The following is a 21,707-nucleotide window of genomic DNA, read 5'->3' on the forward strand; positions in this document are numbered from 1 at the left end:
GATAAGTTATCGGCTCACATGGAAAATTGTGGAAGAATGAACGAGTGCGCTTTCGTCCTTCCTACCGAACAAGACAAATGGTTAAATTTTAGCAATTACGACAGAAAGGAGCGAGTTTTATTCGTGGTGTACGCGGATTTGAAAGCGTTCTGGAGAAGAAAAGGGAAAAGAGAACGCCGAATACGTCCATCGTTCAACATCATAAAGTCTACAGCGTGGGATATTATGCGCGATGCGCGTTAGATAATCGCGAATCGACGTACAAAGCTTATCGCGGCGAAAGCTGCGTATCGTAGTTCGTTCGTGAACTACGCGATCTGGCGCTTCGCGCGAAGGATATTTTGGACACCTTTGTGCCTATGATCCCTCTTACACCGGATGAGCGAGAGAGATTTCGCGACGCGACGCGCTATCGCGTGTGCGAGAGACCGTTTGAACCGAAAGACGTTCGTGTGCGCGATCACTGTCATTTGACCGGGCGATACAGAAGTCCCGCGCATTCGAGTTGCAATCTAAATTACAAGGATACCTACGTTATTCCTATATTTTTTTCACAATTTATCAGGTTACGACGCCTATTTCATCTTCTCCTTTAATTTCATTAAAGATGTGGCTAATGCCTTCCCCGGTAGCATCGAGCTGTTACCGTTGACGAAGGAATCGTACATCTCTTTCTCAAAAAGCGTGGACGAAGTGTCGAGCGAAGAGAAATGGTTCGGAAGACGCGTAAAATTACGTTTCGTGGATTCTTTTAAGTTTTTAAGCGCGAGTCTCGAAAAATTGGCGTCTTATCTCGATAAGAACAAGCTAAAAATTGTGCGCTCGGAATTTCCCGATCTCGACGACGTCGACTTTGAGCTTCTTTCGCGAAAAAGTGTATTTCTATACGAGTATGTCGACGATATCGATAAATTGCAGGAGACTCGTCTACCGTCGCGCGAAGCGTTCTATAGTTCGCTGACAGGCGATATCGTATCCGATAGCGATTACGTGCACGCGTTATGTCGTTTGGGAACGATTTCGCGTCGAAACGTTGGGCGATTATAGCGATCTGTATTTAAAAACCGACGTTCTTCTATTAGCCGATGTCTTTGAAAATTTTCGCGACGCGTGTATGAGAAGTTACGGATCCCGCGCATTATTATACGTTACCTGGATATACGTGAGATGCTATATTAAAATATACGGGTGTTCGATTCGAACTATTAACAGATATCGATATGGTGATGTTCGCGGAACGGGGAATACGCGGCGGGTTGAGTTAATGTTCCAATAGATACGCGCGCGCTAATAATAAGTAAGTACAGTTGTACGATCTCTCGAAACCGTTGTCGTATTTTATGTACTTCGATGTAAATAATTTGTACAGATGGGCGATGTGTCAATCGCTACCTTACGAGGATTTTCAATGGGTCGAAGATGTTGCGAGTATCGATTTAATGTCCGTGATGTCGGATTTGCCTATCGGTTATATTCTAGAAGTCGACCTTGCGTATCCGCCCGGCCTTCACGACTCTCACGCTGATTTGCAGTTCTGCCCGACGCGCGATAAGCCTCCCGAAAAACGGTAGACTAAACTCCTCGCCACCTTGTACGATAAGCGTCGTTACGTGATGCACTATCGTAACTTGCAGCAATGCGTTAAACATGGATGACGTGTTACGAGGATACATAAAATACTATGATTCGCGTAGTTACGCAGATCGAGCTGAACATGCGATTGCGGATTAGCGCGAAAAACGAATTTGAGAAAAATCTGCATAAATTGATGAACAATGCTGTGTTCGGTAAAACTATGGAGAATGTGCTTAATCACTCGGACATTCGGCTAGTGACCCGATGGGACGGGCGATACGGCGCGGAAATGATGATCGCGAAGCCCAACTTTCATAGTAGAAGCGTTTTCGCAGAGGATCTAATAGCTGTGGAGTTGCACAAACTCGAGGTTAAATTTCACAAACCGATTTACGTGGGTATGTGCATCCTTGATATGTCAAAAAATCGTTTATACGAATTTCATTACAAGTATATGTTACCATTGTATAGAGATAAGTGTAGAATAATGTACACCGAGATGGATAGTCTTATCTATCGCGTTGAGTGTGAAGACGTATACGAGGATATGAAGCGTGATATCGATAAATTCGACACGAGTAATTACGCAATGGATAATGCATACGGTATGCAGCCGCTCCTTAATAAAAGGATGCCGGGTCTCATGAAAGATGAGGATAATGGCGCGATTATGACGGAATTCGTTGGACTTAGAGCGAAGATGTACGCGTTGCGAGTCGATGGTAGGAGCGAGACGAAAAAGATCAAAAGCGCAAAAGCGGCGTCGTCGCGAGAACGATGACCTTTGACGATTACGCGCGCTGTCTGCGCCGAGAGATGATGCGCGAACAGTCCTGCGTAAGATCCAAGTTACATGAGGTATATACATGAGGTATAGGGTGTTGAAGTCGTAGATCGCGCATAGCCCTTACGACGATAAGCGATACGTCATACTCGGAACGACTGATACTTTACTGTGGGGGCATTATAAAATACCGTTGTAATAAGTTTTATTTTTTTAATCGATAAAATTTATATATTTTATAAGTTTATAATAAATTTGTAGTAAATATAGTTTATAGAATAAAAATATTAAATAAATATAGTTTACAGAATAAAAAACATACTTTATTCATAATAACATCTTTATTTAAATAAAATGTATTTTTATTATAATACAGCTGCTTTATTTATCCAAGAATTGTGCGTTTTATCCATTCCTAACCATTTCACATAAAGCTCGTCGCCCCTTCGACTCAGCACCTTCTCCACGAGGTACACATCGGGATCGGAAACGCGCAGCAACTTGTGCTCGTAGAATCCCCCGGCGATCGGCTCGTTTCGCGAATCCTTCAACAGATACGTCGCGGGATTGGTTTGTTGCACTTTAGCTATTCGAAATACCTCGGTGGTCCAATTAGGCGTGAAATCTTTCTCGAAGATCGTCTTAAACTTGGTGACGCGTACCGGATCGTCTAAAATTTCGCGGGAGCGGCTATTTTTATGTTGTTATACACTGTGTTAAAAGTTTATCGGCGATCGCGGTCACGTCGACGGGTCTCATACCGATAGTGCGATGCTTTCGCGCGTTGATCCATTTGTACGTTCCGTTTAGCGTGAAATACTTCCACATGGAGTTCTTTAGCGTGCGATTGAATCTCTCGACGATCGACACTTTCATCAACAAGTACGTCGAATAATGACTTACGCCGCGTTTTTCCGTAAACTTTTGCACTTCGGTATTGTAGAATTCTTTTCCTTTATCGGTTTGCAGATTTTTCGGACACCGCTTAGATTTTCGCGTTATTTTAGATAACGCTCGAGCAACCTTGCTCTTGTTCTTGAGCGGTATGGCCCATGCGTACTTGCTCAAGTCGATAACGGTGAGTATGTAATTGTGACCTTTGTTGCTTCTCGCATAAGGACGCATCTCAACCACATCCGCCTGCCATAAATCATCGTATCCGCGCACCGTAACGCGACGACGCGGGAAGTTTCTTTTCGCGGGCGCGTGCAATTCTTCCACAAGTCTTCGTTTTTCGGCGCTCAATCTATCTTTTTATCGGAATAACGCCCTTTTACGATCGCTTTTCCTTTCTCGCTCGATTTCGATACCGGAAGAGCCGTTATCCAAGCCGGCGAGTTCGCCGTCGAGCTTGTTTAACCCCTTGACATACAAATAAAATGCGCGTCGACGCGTCCGAAGAATACCATTTAATTTTGCTCAACTGGACACTCATGTATAAGCTTAGAAACAGAACGTTTTATTTTCAAATTTACATAACTTTCAATATGATTAATATATACTGATAATGTACAATAATTAAGTAATACTATAAAATAATAATTTAGTAATTCTGTAATGTGTGAAACATCTCAAAACATTTGGAAATATGTAGAGGAACTAAACATGTTTTACATTGCCAAGTTGTTTCACTTCTTATATTATGTTTTGTGCACACATGACATCTCTTTGCAGGATGTTCCTTTTTATTTGTCGCAGGTATATGTTCCGGAAAATGTGCCCAATGTTTTGCTTGTAACCGAGTTGGGCATTCACTTTGCGACGGTCTACCGCGTGTTGGATGCCGATAGTTCGGGAGAGATAAATTACAGAGCATATTTTCTGCGATATCCAATCGAAAATTCACAATCAATTGCTTTTGTGAAGTAGGCAACTTGTAATGTAAAACATAAGCATTATAAATAGCTACATCAAACATATAAAAGAAAATTTTTTTATATCCTTTTACACATTTTTGCATGAGAGGGAAACATGCAAGACATTGGTCTTGCCTATCGACACCTCCCATTCCACGATTATACTCCACGACACAGGTCGGTTTCAACACAGTTTCTTTTTCGCCTCCCTTCTTTCTTCTTATTTTCCCCGTATCAATCATTTCTGCTTTTGAGTGTTTCGTGCTTATTATATACACATCCTTCTTGTCATGCCAGCGTAAGGACAAAATACCTCTGCAAGATAGTGTTCTTACTTCTCCTTCTTTTAGCTTATACGATACTAGCTTCTTTGGCATATTTTTCAGATTTTTTCTCACCGTTCCAACAACATTTATATTTTTTTCGTGCAAAATTTTGAATAAATTAGGAGACGAATACCAATTATCTAAGAATAAGATATATCCTTTCCCTAAAAGGGGTTCGGCTAGTTGCAACTACAGTTTCCGATACAGGTTCATTACTTCCTAGAATTTTGTCTTGTCCCGTGTAAATTTTAAATCGGTCACAATACCCAGAATTGGATTCACATAATTTATAAAATTTAATTCCAAATCTCGCTCGTTTGGATGCTATGAATTGTATGTAATTTAGCCGCCCTCTGAATTTCATTAGGGATTCGTCTATGACGATATTTTCTTCCGGAATGTATAACTGTTGGAATTTGGTATTCAAGTAATCCACCATGGATCGAACCTTTCGTATTCTGTCTTCATTAGAAACCATCTCATTATCCACAAAATGAAGATAGTGCGTTATGGCCAAAAAACGTTTACGAGGCATAATTTGCGAAAATATGGGTGTTTCTAATATTTTTCGTTTTGACCAATACATGTCTATTTTAGTTTTTTTTATCTGCGACATTATAATGCATAACGCAAAATATGCTCTAACTTCATCATTTGTTAGTGGATAATACTCCTCGTTCATTTTCGTATTCTGTTTCATTTTCATTTGTGCTGCATATCTATTCGTTTCTCTATCATTTTAAAAAAATCATCACATAAAACTTGTTTGAAAACACACAGAGGTGTTGTATTTATATCCAATCTTCGTAGAACTAAACAATTGATACCGGGAACTTCAGTAAATTGTTTTATATTGACAATATTTTCTTTTTCTTTCCAATTCCATTCATCCTCTTCTACATCAGAATCATCACTGCTTGAAATAGGTCTTGCACGTTTACGCAGATTTTGTCGAACAGAGCTAGACTTCACTTGAATCTGAAGCATCACTTGAATAATCATTATCATCACTAGAATAGTCCAATAGACTTTCATCGTCACTTTCATATAATACATTCAACTCAGACATGTTGGGAGGATTATTTCTAATTTTTACTAAATTCAAATATGTACTATGGCGTGCGAGATCACTGCTATACTGACTATTATTTTCATTGTGTTTATTATTGGTATGCCGATGCGATTTTGTTTATCGGTATTTATGTACTGTTAAGGGAGGGGGGGAGGATGGAAACATCTTAAGTGGTGTAAACAAAACAGCATCGACACACGACTGAAACAGTTAAAGAATCTAGCAATATACTGCGCGGTGTTCGCCGAAGACAGTTTTTGACGTCTCGGAGACGTCAAAGTCTACGATGGCACATAAAATGAATGACGTCTCTCAGACGTCATTGTATGTCAAGAGGTTAATTAGGAGATTGGCGTGATTTTTTCTAAACATCGTGATTTTTTCTAAACATGTTATACGTTTATCCAACTCGTTCGATTCTTTCATTAATCGAGACGTCGATTCTTCCAATTTTTTTATTTTCGCTACGGATTTCGCCGCAATCTTCGACTTCTCGGTTAATTTCTGTATCGTTTTATTTCTACGTTTTTCGTGGAGGTAGTTATAAACTGCGAAATGGAATTTCTCGCGGCGTCGATTCGTTTGCTCAAATCTTCGATCCGTTTGTTCAGAGCGTTGGCGCTCGTCTCAATCTTCGAAATTGCGATCTCCGCCGCGTCTAACAGTTTATTTAGAGCGCTTTCGAGTTGGGCTACTCTCGCAAACAGCAGAACGCCCCCTGCCCCGCCTCGTCCGCGTCCTTTCTCAACTGCGCCGCGATCTTCTCGGCGTTCTCGCGATACTCGATCTCGTTCTTCTTCGCGGCGCGTAACGCGAGATCGACGTAACTCTTGCCCGTCCCGTCGGCGTCCTCCTTCGGCGAGGCTAGATGTCTTATCTTGCATTCTCTCGCGTCGTACTCGTCGGCGGAGCTCACGCACAGTGCGTTATCGCACTTAATTTCGCAGGAATTTTTCGATAGCCGGTCATAATCTTCCGACATCATTGTCGCGTTTCTTCAGAGATATGTCGAATTTACTTACGAACGTCACTCGTGTCTCGCGCGCGACTGCGATGATCGCCGACGCGACCGTTCGATTTATAGGATCGCGCCCGCTTCGCGAAGCTCCTCGACTATCGATAAAATCTCGTTATCGTGAGCGTTGTTTCCAGCTTGACGCGAAGCGTCTAGTAATCGCAGACGATCCACTAATTCGTTCGGATCGTCCCAGTGAACGTAATCGATTCTATTCCCCGTAACTCGCATAGTCGATAATACGCGGCACGCGCCTGTCTTCGCGCCAACGTACTGTAAAAGCGGAGCGATGACGTGTTTGTATTTATATCCTTTATTTCCTAAAACGGGATTACTAGCTTTTTTGTCGCGTCTGTGAGCGTTCGTCATTAATAGTATATTCCTATACGTTACTTTGTCATTCTTGGTGCATACGAAATCATCGGGCATTCTCTTGAAAATCAATTCGTACAAACCGAGAGTACCGACGTATCTGACACCGTTCATGAATATGGAATCGTTGATATCTACGTCGAAACGCTTATCCCCGAGCATCGCGCCGTCCTCGCCGATGTACACTCCGTAAATGTGATCGATCTCGCTCAACCTTTCCCCGCTAAGAAGAGCTCCCACGTACTTTCGTCCCAACAGTCCTAGCTGACCGTGCAACATTTCGCGATCTTGAGGAGTTCAAAGAGTTCTTTTAATGGACGTTTCGAGCGTCGAGGGCGATTCGAGATCCTTGAATATTTCAGTTTCGTCCAACGCGAGCGGATCTCTCTCGGTGGGGAACGTATCTAATGGAGTAATCACGTTTTCCAATCGCCGTCTTGCTCGTACCCGTTTCGTTTCGGGCTTTTCTCGCGTAGGAATCAGCGATTCCTCTATTTTCCATTTTCCTTCGACGATCGTCGTAGGATCAGTGTTGACCGCCTCGCGTTTGACCGCGTCTCGCTCGTCTTGCTCGGTGCGTTCGGCGATACGACACAGCGGCTCGACGATCGGTTTGAAACGAGTCTCCATAGCGAGCTCGCTTTCCATCTTATTGGTTTTCAACGCTCTGTGTTTTTTACGAATCGAAGCGCGCGTCTTAGCAATCTCTTTCGTCGTCTTCTCTCGCTCGTCGATATCTTTCGTAGCCATCGCAAAGGGATCGATCCTTTCTTGCTCGCGCGCTTTCGACGCATCCGCGATTACTGATCGCTCCATGGTACGGCAAACTCGTTAAATCCTCGTCTGTATCTGCCGTTGCGAAGCGCGCTGTCTTTGTCTATCACTAAAAATCCGTACTTGCGCTGTCAACACGCGCGACACAACGCGTAAAAGTCATCGTACGATATATCGGTGTTCACGTGATCGTTGTATGCGTGATGCAAGTTGATGCCATCTTGTTTAAATAGAATCAATAGATTCGCGTTATCTCGTATTAAATATTTCAATATCTTAGCATACGTTTGACACAGATAGAAGCAATCGACGTTCAAGTGTCGACCCATAGCAAAGAACTCCCTGACAGTATTCTGTTTATCGCATGCTACGTCATCAAACACGAATATTAAATTTGGAAGCACTTCGCTAGGCGGAATAACGTCAAAGTTATTCTGTTCAAAGAAAATGTGAAATAACCAATATCCTCCATTGGTGCTAATAAGTATTCTTAATATTTATATTTTGGTTATTGATGCGCAAGCCGTGCGGGCTCTCCAGTAAACTTATCAGTGCGTTCATTTTACCGCAATTAGAAGGGCCGCAAATGACGCAACGAATAGCGCTCGGTAAGAAACTGTCGTGTCTGCGCGTACCCGCGTCGTTCAACGATCGCGCTCTACCATCAAAATTTGTCACTTTTAACGCGATCGGCTGCCGCGCAAAGCGCATCCCTTTCGACCGTCGCGCGTGTGCGCGATATACTCGCGAAATGGGGCGAGATCCTTTTATTTATATACGAATCGATACTCATCGATCGCGCAGTAGCGAATCGCGCGCGGTCGATCGAGATGTTTATCCTATTACTAAAAAACGACGATATCCTCGAGCTTACCGCCGAACAGTTGTGGTTTATACCGAAGACGATCTTATTGCGACATTTCGGTCGCTACGTGGAACGAGTGTGGAAGATTGCCCGAACATATAAGAGCGGATCCTGAGGTGCAGCGCTATTGTCGGTGTCTGGAACACCACAATCGCCCTTGGCAACGAACGCATATTATCGACGGGCCGGCACCGCTCATTAAAGATTGCGGCGAATGCAATTCCCGAAGCGAAATGTAATCGGCGATATCAGCGGCGTGGGTTTATTGAACAAAGCAATAAACGCGCTGCCTTTCGAGCTACATATACCAGGCTATCAATTCTGCGAGCCGGGCACTCGTCTCGCGAAGAGGCTCGCGCGAGGCGATCGAGGCGTCAATTCGTTGGACGCGGCTTATCGCGAGCACGACATCGCGTACTCGCGAAGCGACAACCTCGCCGATCGACACGTTGCCGAATGAGCGCTCGCCGATAGAGCGCGTGAGCACATCGCGGCGAACGACTCGACTTTGGGCGAGCGGCCATATGGACAGCTATGAAAGCGAAGACGAAACTCGGAATGGGTATGCCTGCGAAAATCAAGAGAAAGAGGAGCGGGAGGAGGAGAATAACCGTTACGAAGAAACGAACGCTTCCCGTACCAAAACGCGGTGGCTTTTTACCCCTATTACTGTTACTGAGAATTCTCGGTTCCTAGAGTGGAGGAGTAGCGGGAATTGCGAAGGCGGTGAACGATGGCAAAGCGGCTCGACGGCGACTGGAGGAATTGTAACGTCACAATCGTGCGATGGAGAGTCGCGGTTTGTACCTCGCGCCTTACAAACGCGGAAGCGGTGCATCTTCGATGAGAAAAAAAGGAAGCTTTAAAAAAAATGTCGCGTAAGACGCTAGGGATTTTCCCACCAGTTGGTGTAACAACAGACGAACAGCTGAATCGCGCCGCGATAATCTCACGCGTGCCTCAGAGGCATGTTTATGCGCGACGCTCTTCCATCGCGAGTGCGTCGTAACGAGAGCGGTATCGTGAATTTGAACGACGCGTCGAGACCGGGCACTCATTGGGTCGTGTACGCGAAGAGAGGCGACGACGCGATTTACTACGACGCTTTCGGCAAATTTCGTCCACCACGCGAGCTCGAGCGTTATCTCGGGCACGATATGATTATTCGATACAATCATAGCTCTCAACAAACAAGCAATCAGAGTATCTGAGGATAATTGTGTCTTAAATTTCTCAGAGAGATCGATTGGAAAAAATTTTAACTATAACAGGAGCGCTTCTTGATTGAGCGCAGTTCGTTCGCGCTCGCCGATCATGTCACTGACGTTATCGGGACGAAGCAGCATTCTCATGGCGAATTACTTTCCGTCTTTGGATGAACGATTACGAGTTAGGTCTTACTAATTTCGAAACCTATAATAAGATATCTAATGTAAATTCCACGAATAATAAATTTTACTTTGACTCTAACGACGAGGTTATCGCAATTCCTGTCGGATCTTACGAGTTAAACGCTATAAACGCGTATCTAAGAGCGATTCATCGCAAACGGCAAACAAAGGAGGAGCAAAAAGCGAGACGAAGAAAAACCGGAAACGAAAAGTGAGGACGATGATTACATATATAACATCGACGACCGCGAAGACGATTTTTTCGAGGATAACGAAGATAAGAGCGAAGGCGTCATAACGCTTCGCGGAAACCGATAATACCATGAAAAGCGAGATCAAATGCGCGTATCGAATAAATTTTACCAAACTCGACAATATCGGTTCATTATTGGGTTTCTTGTCTCGTATACTGCAACCGAATAAATGGTTCGCTCCGATGAACCGGTAAATATTATGAAGGTTAACGTTATTCGCGTAGAGTGCAATGTTACAACAGGGGCGTATCACAACATCAAATCCGCGCACACCATACATGAGTTCGCGCTGAACGTTCCGCCTGGATATAAACTGTCAGGAAGTCCCGGCGCGGATCATTTACCTCCCGATCATCGCGCGGACCGATATAAACGTGCGCGTCGTGGACCAGAACGGAAAGTTGATCGATTTTCGCGGCGAGGAGATAACGATTCGTCTGCACGTGCAACAAAGAAGATAAAGAGACGCACGCAATGCTCGTTGTGAAAGAATCAATCGCGAGAAACGTGCCTGTCGCCATAACGTCGCCTCTAAACGCAAAGAGAAAAAAGAAGAAGGGGAATGGAAGATTGATTGTCGCCAACACAGCTTTTCTGCGTTCCTTAGATTTCATCGTTCCGATAACATCTTATTTGTGAGAACAAAATGAGCGACATTTTAAGTATCGTCGGAGAGCCGATCTTCGACGATCGCATCGTCAAAATCGAGACTCACACGTACAATACTTACGCTAATACAACGTTTGGAAATAGCGATGAGATACGAATTTCTATACAACAACAGGATCTATATACGTTACCGTGCGGGAGTTTTCTTTACGTCGAAGGCAGATTCGAATCGAAGAAAACGTCGGACGCGGAGGGCGAAGGAGCTCGGAGATTGGTAAACAACTGCGTCGCGTTTATGTTCGAGGAGATTCGCTACGAGCTCGACGGAGTGGAGATCGATTGAAACAGAAATGTCGGAATAATGAGCACGATCAAGAATTACGCGTCGCTGCCGATCAAAAGAAGCAATATATTACAAAACGCTGGATGGGACTTCGCGGCGAAAAGTCATCCGGCGATCGACGATTTCAATTATTGCATACCCCTCGGCGTGTTGCTAGGTTTCTGCGAAAATTATAAACGCGTCATGATCAACGCGCGACACGAATTCATCTTAATACGGGCGCACAACGATCACAATTGTATTGTATCGCACAATTCGTATGAACCTAAGATCCTTTTTTTGAAGATACCGTGGCGAATGCCTCATGTAATGTTAAGCGATATTAATAAATTGGCGTTATTACGTATATTAGATAGCGGAAGATATCTAAGCATCGCTTTTCGTTCGTGGGATTTCTACGAGTTTCTGCTTCTGCAAGGTACAACCAAACATTCGTGGGCTATCAAAGCGGCGACACAGCTCGAGAAACCGCGAAACGTTATCTTCGCGTTGCAATCCGGTAGGAAGAATGTTTTGCCTCAAGATCCGACCCAGTTTGACGATTGTAAACTAACCAACTTCAAATTATATTTTAATTCAGATTTTTATTTTTACGACGATATGAATCTCAATTTTGAAAAGAATAAAATCGCCGTACTGTACGACATGTCATCGAAATTTCGAAAAACGTATTACGGATGCAATAAGGATGGAGTGCTCTTTAGTCTAGTTAAATTTAAAACGTATGGTCCGATAATAATTATTGATTGTTCTCGGCAGAACGAATCCATCAAGAGCGCCACCGTGGATGTCCGTATACAGTTTGACTGCAAGGAGAACGTTCCTTTCAACACTACAACTTACTGTCTCATTATTCACGATCGAGTAGTGAAGTATAATCCGCTCACTAACATTGTGCGCACAATCTGTGCGCAGAATCACTAATATTGTGTGTAGACTAAACTAAAATTTTATAGAGGGAGAATAAAAACGCTTAAAAGAGAAAACCTAAAAAAACAACATTCCAGTTTCGATTAGCGACGACGATGGATATACCGATCTTTGCCGATCTTCAAGGTTTCATCAACGAAAGATTTGTCGCGAAAGAAATAGCTGTGAAAAAAGGAACGGAATTGACGCATCATATCTTCCGCGCACCGATGTCCTGAGATCTACTAACAAAAACGGAAAAATCGCGAATGTGTTGGCTAACCTCGAATAATCATCAATTAAAATGGAACGACGGGCACGTCAAATACAAATCGATGAAAAAACTCGTTCGAGACGCGGTGTGCCGTAAATCGAGCTTTAATTCTATGGCGCGAATATACGTTAAGGGTCACAAGAAGAAGAAATGGTTAACCAAGATTTTGGGAAACGTTGCGGAAGGTCGAGTCACCATCGAGACCATCGACGTAGATTACAAGGATATCGAATGCTTGGAGCTTCTCAACGTTTCACGGATTTTTCGGTGCGGATATCACGCGAAGAATTGCGCGATGGAAAACGTGTGCAAATTGTGCGATTGATGGTCAAAACGTTGCGATCGATTAAACAATATGTGTAATTAATTCTATAATATATTATATAAAAGTATTATTTTATATAAATATATCTACATATTCGTATTATTATATCATATATAAGTATCATTTTATATAAGTATATCTACATATTCGTATTATTATATCTCATATTATATATTATCATATTATTATATCTTATATTATATATTATCGTGTTATCATATAAATATAAATATATCTACATATTCGTATTATTCCTACTCGTCGTCGCGAACAACGCGCGAGCGTGGGAAAAAGATAGAAAGCTTAAAGAGAAAATTTTAAGTAAATTATATTTTTAAATAATTTTAAATAATAACTTTAAATAATATGTTTCGTATAAATATTTAAGTAAAAATACTCTACAACGTCCTTGCCGCATTGTGAGCAAAACCGTCGGGATGGGCGTTTGCAGTCGAACCGGGTGTGCCCCCGCTGCTTGCATCGCCAGCAGCACTCTTCCCGGTTGTATGTCGCGGCAATGGCGGGTGGGATCGCGGCGCTTTTCGGAATTCGCGGGTCTTCTGCTCGATCCCCTCAAATTCGGCGGCTTCCTCGAGCAGATCGCTAAGATCGTGTACGTCGCGACATTTTACGTATCCCTTATATTCGGGACGCATGTTTGCATAGATTCGCGCGAGCGAATCTCTCTGTTCTTGGGTGAACCTCCCGGCGCGGCGCATCATCGTCATCATCGTGTCGGCGTATGGCGCGAATTTTTCGGCTTCGCGTTGTCGCCGGTCGGCAATCTGTCGCTCCAACTCTTCTTGGCAGCGCGGCGGCAGATACCGGCAGCGGAAGGCTTGGCAGAAGTCCGCCCAGGTTTCCCAGTCACGGCGGTTATTGCGGGCCCAGATCAAAGGGTCTCCGCGCAATAGTTCCGACAACCCCCTCAGTAGTTGCTCGCCGGAGAACCCGTATTCCTCTCGTAGATCGTCGGTCCGTTCGAGGAACTCTACGGGGTCGCGGCCGTCAAACGGCCGTCCCCACTTCCTCAGTTGGTTCAGGACCGGATTGTCCGGCATACGATCGGTGGGGGTGGCCGGTGGATGCACTTCGATTCGCGGTGTCGGGGTGCGGACCGCGGGTTTCCCCGAATTCTTCCGGGTGCACTTCGACATGTGTGCGCATACGGTTACGGATTTCATCGAGCGTGCCGGTCGTGTCGAGTTCGTACGCGGCGGCGATTTCAACGAGTTTCTCCTTGGATAGCGAGTATATTCACGTCTTCATGTCGGACGGGCGATCCGGGCTGACTAAGCCTCGAGAGAAAAAGAAAAAAAATTGTGTTTCACGGAAAGGTCCCTGTTCGGGCGCCAATTGTAACGGGTCGCTTCACGAACAGTTTCGCGTGCGCGGACAGCGCAATCGGGATCAGGATTCGCGAAGGGTCCAAACACAATGATGAGAGACGTTAGTTAAAAGATACGTCGTTTTATTTGCCTCTCGATGGCAATGGTTAGTGGTTACAGTATTGTGTGTTGACAATATTCGAAGTGTTGTGACGCCGGTCTAGACAGATTTTTGTGCGTCTCGTTAAAGCGCCCAGCTCGTGGCGCGGGGCGCGTGCGTTAAAACGGGCGTGTGTTTGTCAGCGCGTGCTTGTGAGCGCGAGGTGGCGCGGTAAGGCGGGCGCGGTAAGGCGGGCGCGTGTTGTTAGCGTGCGCTTATGGGCGCGGAGCGCGCGGTGGTGCGGGCGGCGATGTCGTTACCCCGTATTGCCGCGAGTGATCTATGCGAGATTTGGTTCGATATCTCGCGGCGCGATAGATTTACAAACGGGTGCGAAGGTGCCTACAATAACTGGCCGGGTGGTCGGCGCGGATTGCAGGGCAGCGACCTGCAGTTGGTATAAGCATCGGTATCGGTGATGCGGCGCGTGTTCCCAGAGCAAGGTTCGTGGGAGGCATCGTTGCGCCGAGTTCGGACGGTTGGGTGTAAGGACCGTAATGCTCGAGAATAGTCGAGGAGAACGACAAACTCGTCCACTCTCGGTCTCTACGGAAGCTTTGTGACGAGAGTCGTCTCTGGAGCAGATATTCGAGAATTCTCGACGGAGACTGTGAACACGTCAACCCCCGGTTCCCTGTCTTTCGACGGTTTTGGAGCGGTTTCTGGGATTGTCTCATGCGTACTGCTCGAGCGGAGTCAGGCACCGGTCTGGTACAGATCTACAATCTGTTGGGCTTTTTATTCCCTTCGGTTACGGCACCCGCGTCGTTTAACGTCCCCCTCGGGGTGGGGGAAACGGCGCGGGATTTTTCGCTTGGAGCGTTCGGCGCTTTTCAGAAGCGCTCGGCGCTGCTCGGCGGTCGGTGGTTTATTTACCGGCCGTGATTGTTATTAAAAATAGGGCGCTAAGCGCCTCTGCCTTTATCCGGCTGGTGTTCGCCGGGCGGCAGACTTCCGACGACTTGTCGGAAACGATGGGGTGATGCATCGTTACAATATTAACGAGGAAATTAACAACCCAGTGTTAATTACTGAGTGTCCTACTTCCGCTCACAAAAAGTTTGAAGCGCGTTATCCTCGACAGTGGTCGCGGTGTCCTCGCAAATCTCGAAACGATGAAAAACGAAGTCAAACGTCCTTCGATGGTTCGCCCGGCTCGTTATCGTTTTACGATAACTCTAATAACAAAGAAGAAGCCGATGAAACCACGATATTTATTACTCGCGACGATACGAATAAAATGAATGATAGTGACGAGTCATTAAAGAATTAAACGTTAGTTATCCCTCCTCCATCCCACAATATAAGCGACGAGGTCGAAGAATACTGGGAACCTCTCCTCCCAGCCCTTACGCGCTAACGGATCGAACGAGATCGAGCGTCCTTCCTCGATCGTTCGCGCCCTTCTCTCCGCTCGCTATTGTTTCTAAACGTAAGTTCTAAAAACAACGAAGAAACAGTTACTTCTACTCCTTATAGTGATACGAGTGGAACGGATGATAACGACCGCACATTAGTCATCTCTCCTTTATTCGACGATATGAGCGTCAAGGCCGACGAATTTTGGGAACCTCTTTTCCTAGCTCGTGCGCGCGAACGGATCGAACAAGATCTATCATTTTCGAATTAAAATTCTAACAACGTTGAAGTTATCTACGAAGAAGCTAGTGGAACTGCGATAGTTACTTCTACTCCAACGGATGATAGTGCGCTGTCTCGCGAAAATATAAAGGAAACAGATATTCCTGGGAGGATCTTCCTCTTCCTCCGTTTCCTTCTCCTCCTTTTGAGGACTTGAAGATCTGCCATGTAAACTGTCAGTTTCTTTTCGCGCATCTCTGAATTTCGCCACTTCTTCGGCAGACTACCATGTCATATGCATATCCGAAACATGGCTTCGGCCCGGCATCATGGGTGACATGGTGAGGCTGCCTGGATATACGCTTTTTAGATGTGACAGAGTTGGTCGAGCAGGAGGGGAGTTGCTTTTTATCTGTCAGACTTTCTCCGCGCCTCCATTCTGTGTCGCTCGGCTGGGGCCCTCACTGCTAGGCCAGAGTACATCGCTGAAATCGCACCTGCTGATTCGACTAGGTTCTTATTGGCCGTTATATATCGTCCTCCGAATGTTAGTTATATGAACGAGTTTTTTGCACAATTCCTGGAGCTCTAAGCCAATTACAGGCATTCGATTATCTTGGGAGATTTCAACGCTGATATGAATCTGTCCACATTTGACAGTCAGTAGCTGGGCACTTTCATTGCCGCGTCGAGCTTACATCTTGTTCCTTACGAGTTCACACACCACCTAAGGAACTCTAGCACTCTGCTGGATCTATGCATCATAGATGACATGGATAAGCTCAGGGGATACGGCCAACACGGAGTCCCGTTTCTGTCTGCGCATGACCTTATCTTTGTCAGATATGAGATCAAAGTGCAGCGTTATCAAAGGAGACTTGTTCTCTGTAGGGATTGGCGCAATTTTAACGTTTCCTTATTTCAAATTGACAAACAACATCGATTGGACTAATCTTTTAGTCCCGGAGAACATGGATGATAAAATCGAAATCTTCAATGCCAAAATCACGAACATCTTCAACTCACATGTGCCTCTGAAGAGACGGCACTTTAAGAATTTGCCGGCCCCTTAATTGACTGAGGACATTCGCGTGGTCATGCGCGGAAGAGATCTGGCAAGAAGAGTGTGGCGCAGACATAAATGCTCCCTTGGTTACGACCGATACCGGTATTGCACAAAATCTGGTACGAGAGGCCAAGGAATGCCTTTTATATAGACGTTTTTAATCGTGCGGGTAGTGCAAATGAAGTCTGGAATACGCTGAGACATCTCGGACTTATCAAGGCCAGAACTACCAGCTCAGGTCTTTTGTTTTCGGTGGAGGAACTCAATGAGTATTTCGGGCATTGTGTAGGACAGTGCAATCTAGAGGGTGGCAATTCTCTCGAAGACGTTCTCACGGGAAATTTTAAGGACACCGATCTGCATTGGAAATATGTCTTGCCGCAGAATATTGCAAGAGTTATTGCGAGGGCCAAATCTAATGCTGTCGGTATGGATGATGTCTTGATGAGACTTCTAAAGCTTTCGTTGCAAGGTGTGCTGCCTATTTTGGAGCACCTTTTCAACTTCTCCTTGACGAACGGAACTTTCCCGGCAATGTGGTAGTCAGCTCTCATTTGCCTGATTCCTAAGATCAGGAATCCAACTTCTGTTCAACACTATAGGCCGATCTCGATTTTCCTCTTTGTCTAAAGCGCTGGAGAGGATAATTTCTGAGCAGATCCGTGCTCACCTTGAAGACTCTGGTCTTAGTGATCCGTGTCAGTCTGCTTATCGGAACAATTCAACACAGACTTGTTTGATTCGGATGTTGGCATGCGGCAGATTGTAGGAAGGTCACTGTGTTTGTCTTCTTCGATTTTTCCAACGCTTTTGACCGAGTTGATCACTCCCTACTAATCAAGAAAATGAAGAGTTTGAATTTTTCGGACAACACTATACAATGGATTCATTCTTACCTCACAGGGCGAACTCAGGCTGTGAAGAACGGTGTTAAGGACACGGTCTCGTCTTTATCTCGTGTCGGGGCTGGCGTGCCACAGGGATCGGTCTTGGGACCTCTACTGCTCACGTTGTACTTGTCTGATTTCGGTAGAGTGCTTAGGCATTGCAAATATAGTCTATATGCTGATGATCTCCAGATGTATATCCACAGTGAACCTGGATACCTTTCTGAAGTTGTCTGGATGATCAACGAGGACATAACTGCCACCGATTAGTCTACCTCTAATAGGCTTTTCTTGAATCCCGAGAAGACGCAGGCCATAGTTTTGGGAAGAGAGATATGTCAAGATAATCGACCTAACTACTCTCCCAGAGATAATAGTGGATGATCACACGATACAATTTTCGACATCAGTTAAGTACCTTGGAGTGACAATCATGAACTCTCTGTCTTGGGAGAAGCAGATTACCACTGTATCAATCTACTCGCTACTGTATCAACTAAAGCTTTGCAAGCAATTATTATCAGAGGCTCTTAGAATCAAGCTTGTAGCCTCGCTAATCTATCCACATGTTGACTATTGTTGTGTAACTTATACCGACATGACTGCTGAGCACAACTTAAAACTCTATAGAGCCATCAACTCATGTATAAGATTCATCTTTAACGTGAGGATGAATGAATATATCACGCCTTACTATAGAAGGCTCAGATGGCTCAAGATTGTCTCGAGGAGGAACTACTTCGTGGGATGCCTACTATTCAGGATGCTCTTGACTGGACAACTTCTTCGCTCTAACTTCAACCATAGAGTATTGGAATCTGATCGGGCTTCTAGGTTTTCGGGGGACACGCTAATTCAGCCACAATGTAGGACAGAGCTATTCAAACGCTCCTTCAGAATCACTTCTGTTAGGCTGTGGAACGGTCTTCCATTTTCTATAAAAAACGCTAAGACCATAACTAAGTTTAAGGAGGAGCTCTATGCGCATCTACTTGGTCTTTCATCATCATAATCATGTTCATCATGTCATCATTTTTGTTTTTCAGACATATCCCTCCGTCGTCTTTATACTCATGTCATACTTTTATGCTGTCTGCATACCGCTATGCATTTTCTTTCTCTGCTTTACATTTTTGTATTTCTTTTTATTTTCTGTAATTATTTATACACCTGCGTCATGGTACACTTTCATCACACACTATACACTTTCACTTACATACACATACACTAATTTGTTTATACACACCACATACATATAGTCTACTTTATTTCATTTTATTTTTATTTCTATTGTATTGCTTCTGCGCTTGAGGGGACCTGTCCATCCCAGAGCGCTCAATAAATGATGCTTTCTCTCTCTCTCTCTCTCTCTCTCTCTCTCTCTCCTCCTTCTCCATTTCCTCCTCTCAGCTTTCGCCTGCAACGGATCCTCGCGTTCTGCCGCGAATGCGAATCCCGAAACAACGGTAGACAATCGAGAATTCCCGAAATGGACGCGATCCCCTGATCGCATCAACGGAGGAGGCGGATGATATCACCCGCTCTTGGAACGAATGCGTCGCGCCCAGCGAGAAGCGCGATCTCCCGATAACGTCGACGGTGGAGCAGGCGGTTCGAGTAACAAATAAGGTAAATTTTTATTTTTAAATTTTGAATAATTTTTTGATACATTGATTTAATTAATTTTTTTAATTTTCAATAATTTTTTCAATAATTTTTCGATACATTGTTTTCATTAATTTTTTTAATTTTCAATAATTTTTTCGATAGATCGTTTTAATTCAATTTATTTAAAACGAAAAATAAATGTAGGTAATTCGTAGAGTGTACCAATTCGTAAAAATATTTATTAATATACTTCTAATTTTATTTAAAGTAACGATAAATAAATATGTTGATTCGTAAAAAAATTTTATTTAAAATTTTATTTAAAATTTTCAAATACATGAAGTTGTTATACGATTATATTAATAATAATATGTTTCATTTTAGTTCACCAATGTCGAACAGTCTCGCCGACATCTCCGAGACACGATATCGCTCGACATTTTCGGCACACCATCATCGATCATGTCAAAGGCGAAAGACCTCCCCGCTTCGTTTTTATTACATAAAATTTTTGATTGTATAATATAATCTTTCTCTGAAAATATAAAAAACAACTATTAGCGTATAAAATTATCTTTTTTTCTGAAAATATAACAAAAAACAACTGTTTAGCGTATAAAAAACAACTGTTATTAGTATATAAAATGTATTAGTGATTAAAAAATTAAAATAATTAAAATAATTTAAATAATTATATACTCACATATTTACTCCTTGTCCACCATTGATGACACCGTTGATAGCTCGTTCGCCTCCCATGACTCATATAACTCGAATGACGGTTATAACTCGTTCGCCGGTATTGACACGTTCACCGGTATATCTCTCAAAGCGTTCGCCAATTCGTCGATCGAAGAGAAATCGATAGTACTAGTTCGAATCTCGCTCCAATCTTCGAGTGCGCGTTTCATCTGTCCCGCTAAATTAATAATCGTCTCTCGCAAAGCATTGAGGAAATAGACCATTTTATATATCGTATCTAAGTCAGTATGTTCTCTTATATAAATCATTTTTTAACTGCTCAAAAAATTCGATAATGATCTTTCGCGCTCGTTTCACTGAACGTTTAACCTTATCGATTTGATTCGTTATTTCCGTCTTAAATAGTTTTGTTCATCTAGTTTTCAGCACATTAAAATACTTGAATAGCGTTTCTCGCGCATTTATCGCGTAATATTCGACTCGAAGAATTTTTTGAGTTACATATATATGAAACAATTTTTACTTCACTATTACATGAACGAAAACATTATAGTGTTTCTCCTAAAGTTCTGAATCTTATAAATACTGAAATGCGGATATCGCGGTAAACGCTTTATCAGTTGCGTTGCGATAATCGTCCAATTAATTTAAAAAGATAAAAGTATACGCTCGACCAGCGCGCCGGAAAAGATTTTTTTTCTTAACGCGAATCGTGGAAAAAATAAAACTATATTAAATGTATATAACAACATAAATTATGCATAAATTATATAACTCTTTTATAATCACTAATAATTATATAACTATTTTAAAAAAGAAAACTATAAAAATTTTTTCCTCGCGCGAATCATGGAAAAAAAAACTATATTTAAATTATATTAATAACTGTTTTATTATTAAACGCTAACGCTCGTCGAAAAATCGTCATCATTCGCGATAATGTCATCATTCACGATAATGTCATCATTCGCGATAACGTCATCATTCGCGGTAACGTTATCATCGCAAGTCTCTACGCCTTTTGAACATTCGCTGCTTGCGCGGCCAGCTTTTTTGTATTACTAATTAAATCGTAAAGCGTATCGCGCGCGATTTGTATGGCGTCCTCGATCTTCCGTCTAGAATAAATACGAAAAAGTAAAAAAAAAATATCGTTTGCTAAAGCGCGTCGAATCGCGAATACATACACTAATTCCATCGTATCTACGTCTCCCTCTAATCGAAACTGAATTTTGAAAGAATCTGGACTATTCTCGAGAACGCCTCGTACCTCTTTGCGCAGCTCCAAGGCGAAATCTCCTAAAATATTCGCCTTTGCAACTATCAATTCTCCATTTATGTTAATATACTCCGCGATGGTAATGATTTTATTTATTTGATCCATAACTGTTCCTTCGCTCGAACGAGAAAACACTTCGACGTTTCTCAAAACGATCGCGCATTTTATTGAATGCGCGAATGCAAACACGTGTTATCAATCTTATTTCCCGTTCAAAACCGCGTTTTTCCTATCGCGATAATATTTTTTCTTTAAATACAAATTAAAAATAAAAATCATAAAAAACAACAAAATGAGAATTTTCTAGAGAACGTATCCCGGATACCTGACCGCTATTTATCACCGTCGAAAG

The 21,707-nt window shown here is 43.3% G+C and overlaps 2 protein-coding genes across 2 annotated transcripts; both read left to right on the forward strand.

The window, feature by feature from the left end:
* Positions 1-11,254: 11,254 nt before the first annotated feature.
* On the forward strand, positions 11,255-12,160 carry LOC126851924 (uncharacterized). The gene has a single exon (XM_050596260.1). It carries the CDS (start codon positions 11,255-11,257, stop codon positions 12,158-12,160), a length of 906 nt encoding a protein of 301 aa, XP_050452217.1.
* Positions 12,161-18,199: 6,039 nt separating this feature from the next.
* LOC126851925 (uncharacterized) lies at positions 18,200-18,778 on the forward strand. Its single transcript, XM_050596261.1, has one exon. It carries the CDS (start codon positions 18,200-18,202, stop codon positions 18,776-18,778), a length of 579 nt encoding a protein of 192 aa, XP_050452218.1.
* The last annotated feature ends 2,929 nt before the right edge of the window (positions 18,779-21,707 follow it).

This window comes from Cataglyphis hispanica, chromosome 9 (genome assembly GCF_021464435.1).
Source record: "Cataglyphis hispanica isolate Lineage 1 chromosome 9, ULB_Chis1_1.0, whole genome shotgun sequence".
In the NCBI taxonomy this organism is placed as follows: Eukaryota; Metazoa; Arthropoda; class Insecta; order Hymenoptera; family Formicidae; genus Cataglyphis; species Cataglyphis hispanica.

Bases quoted from the DNA above. Each gene is read 5' to 3' on its own strand.
- LOC126851924 (XM_050596260.1), top strand. From the start codon at position 11,255: ATGAGCACGATCAAGAATTACGCGTCGCTGCCGATCAAAAGAAGCAAT.
- LOC126851925 (XM_050596261.1), top strand. From the start codon at position 18,200: ATGAACTCTCTGTCTTGGGAGAAGCAGATTACCACTGTATCAATCTAC.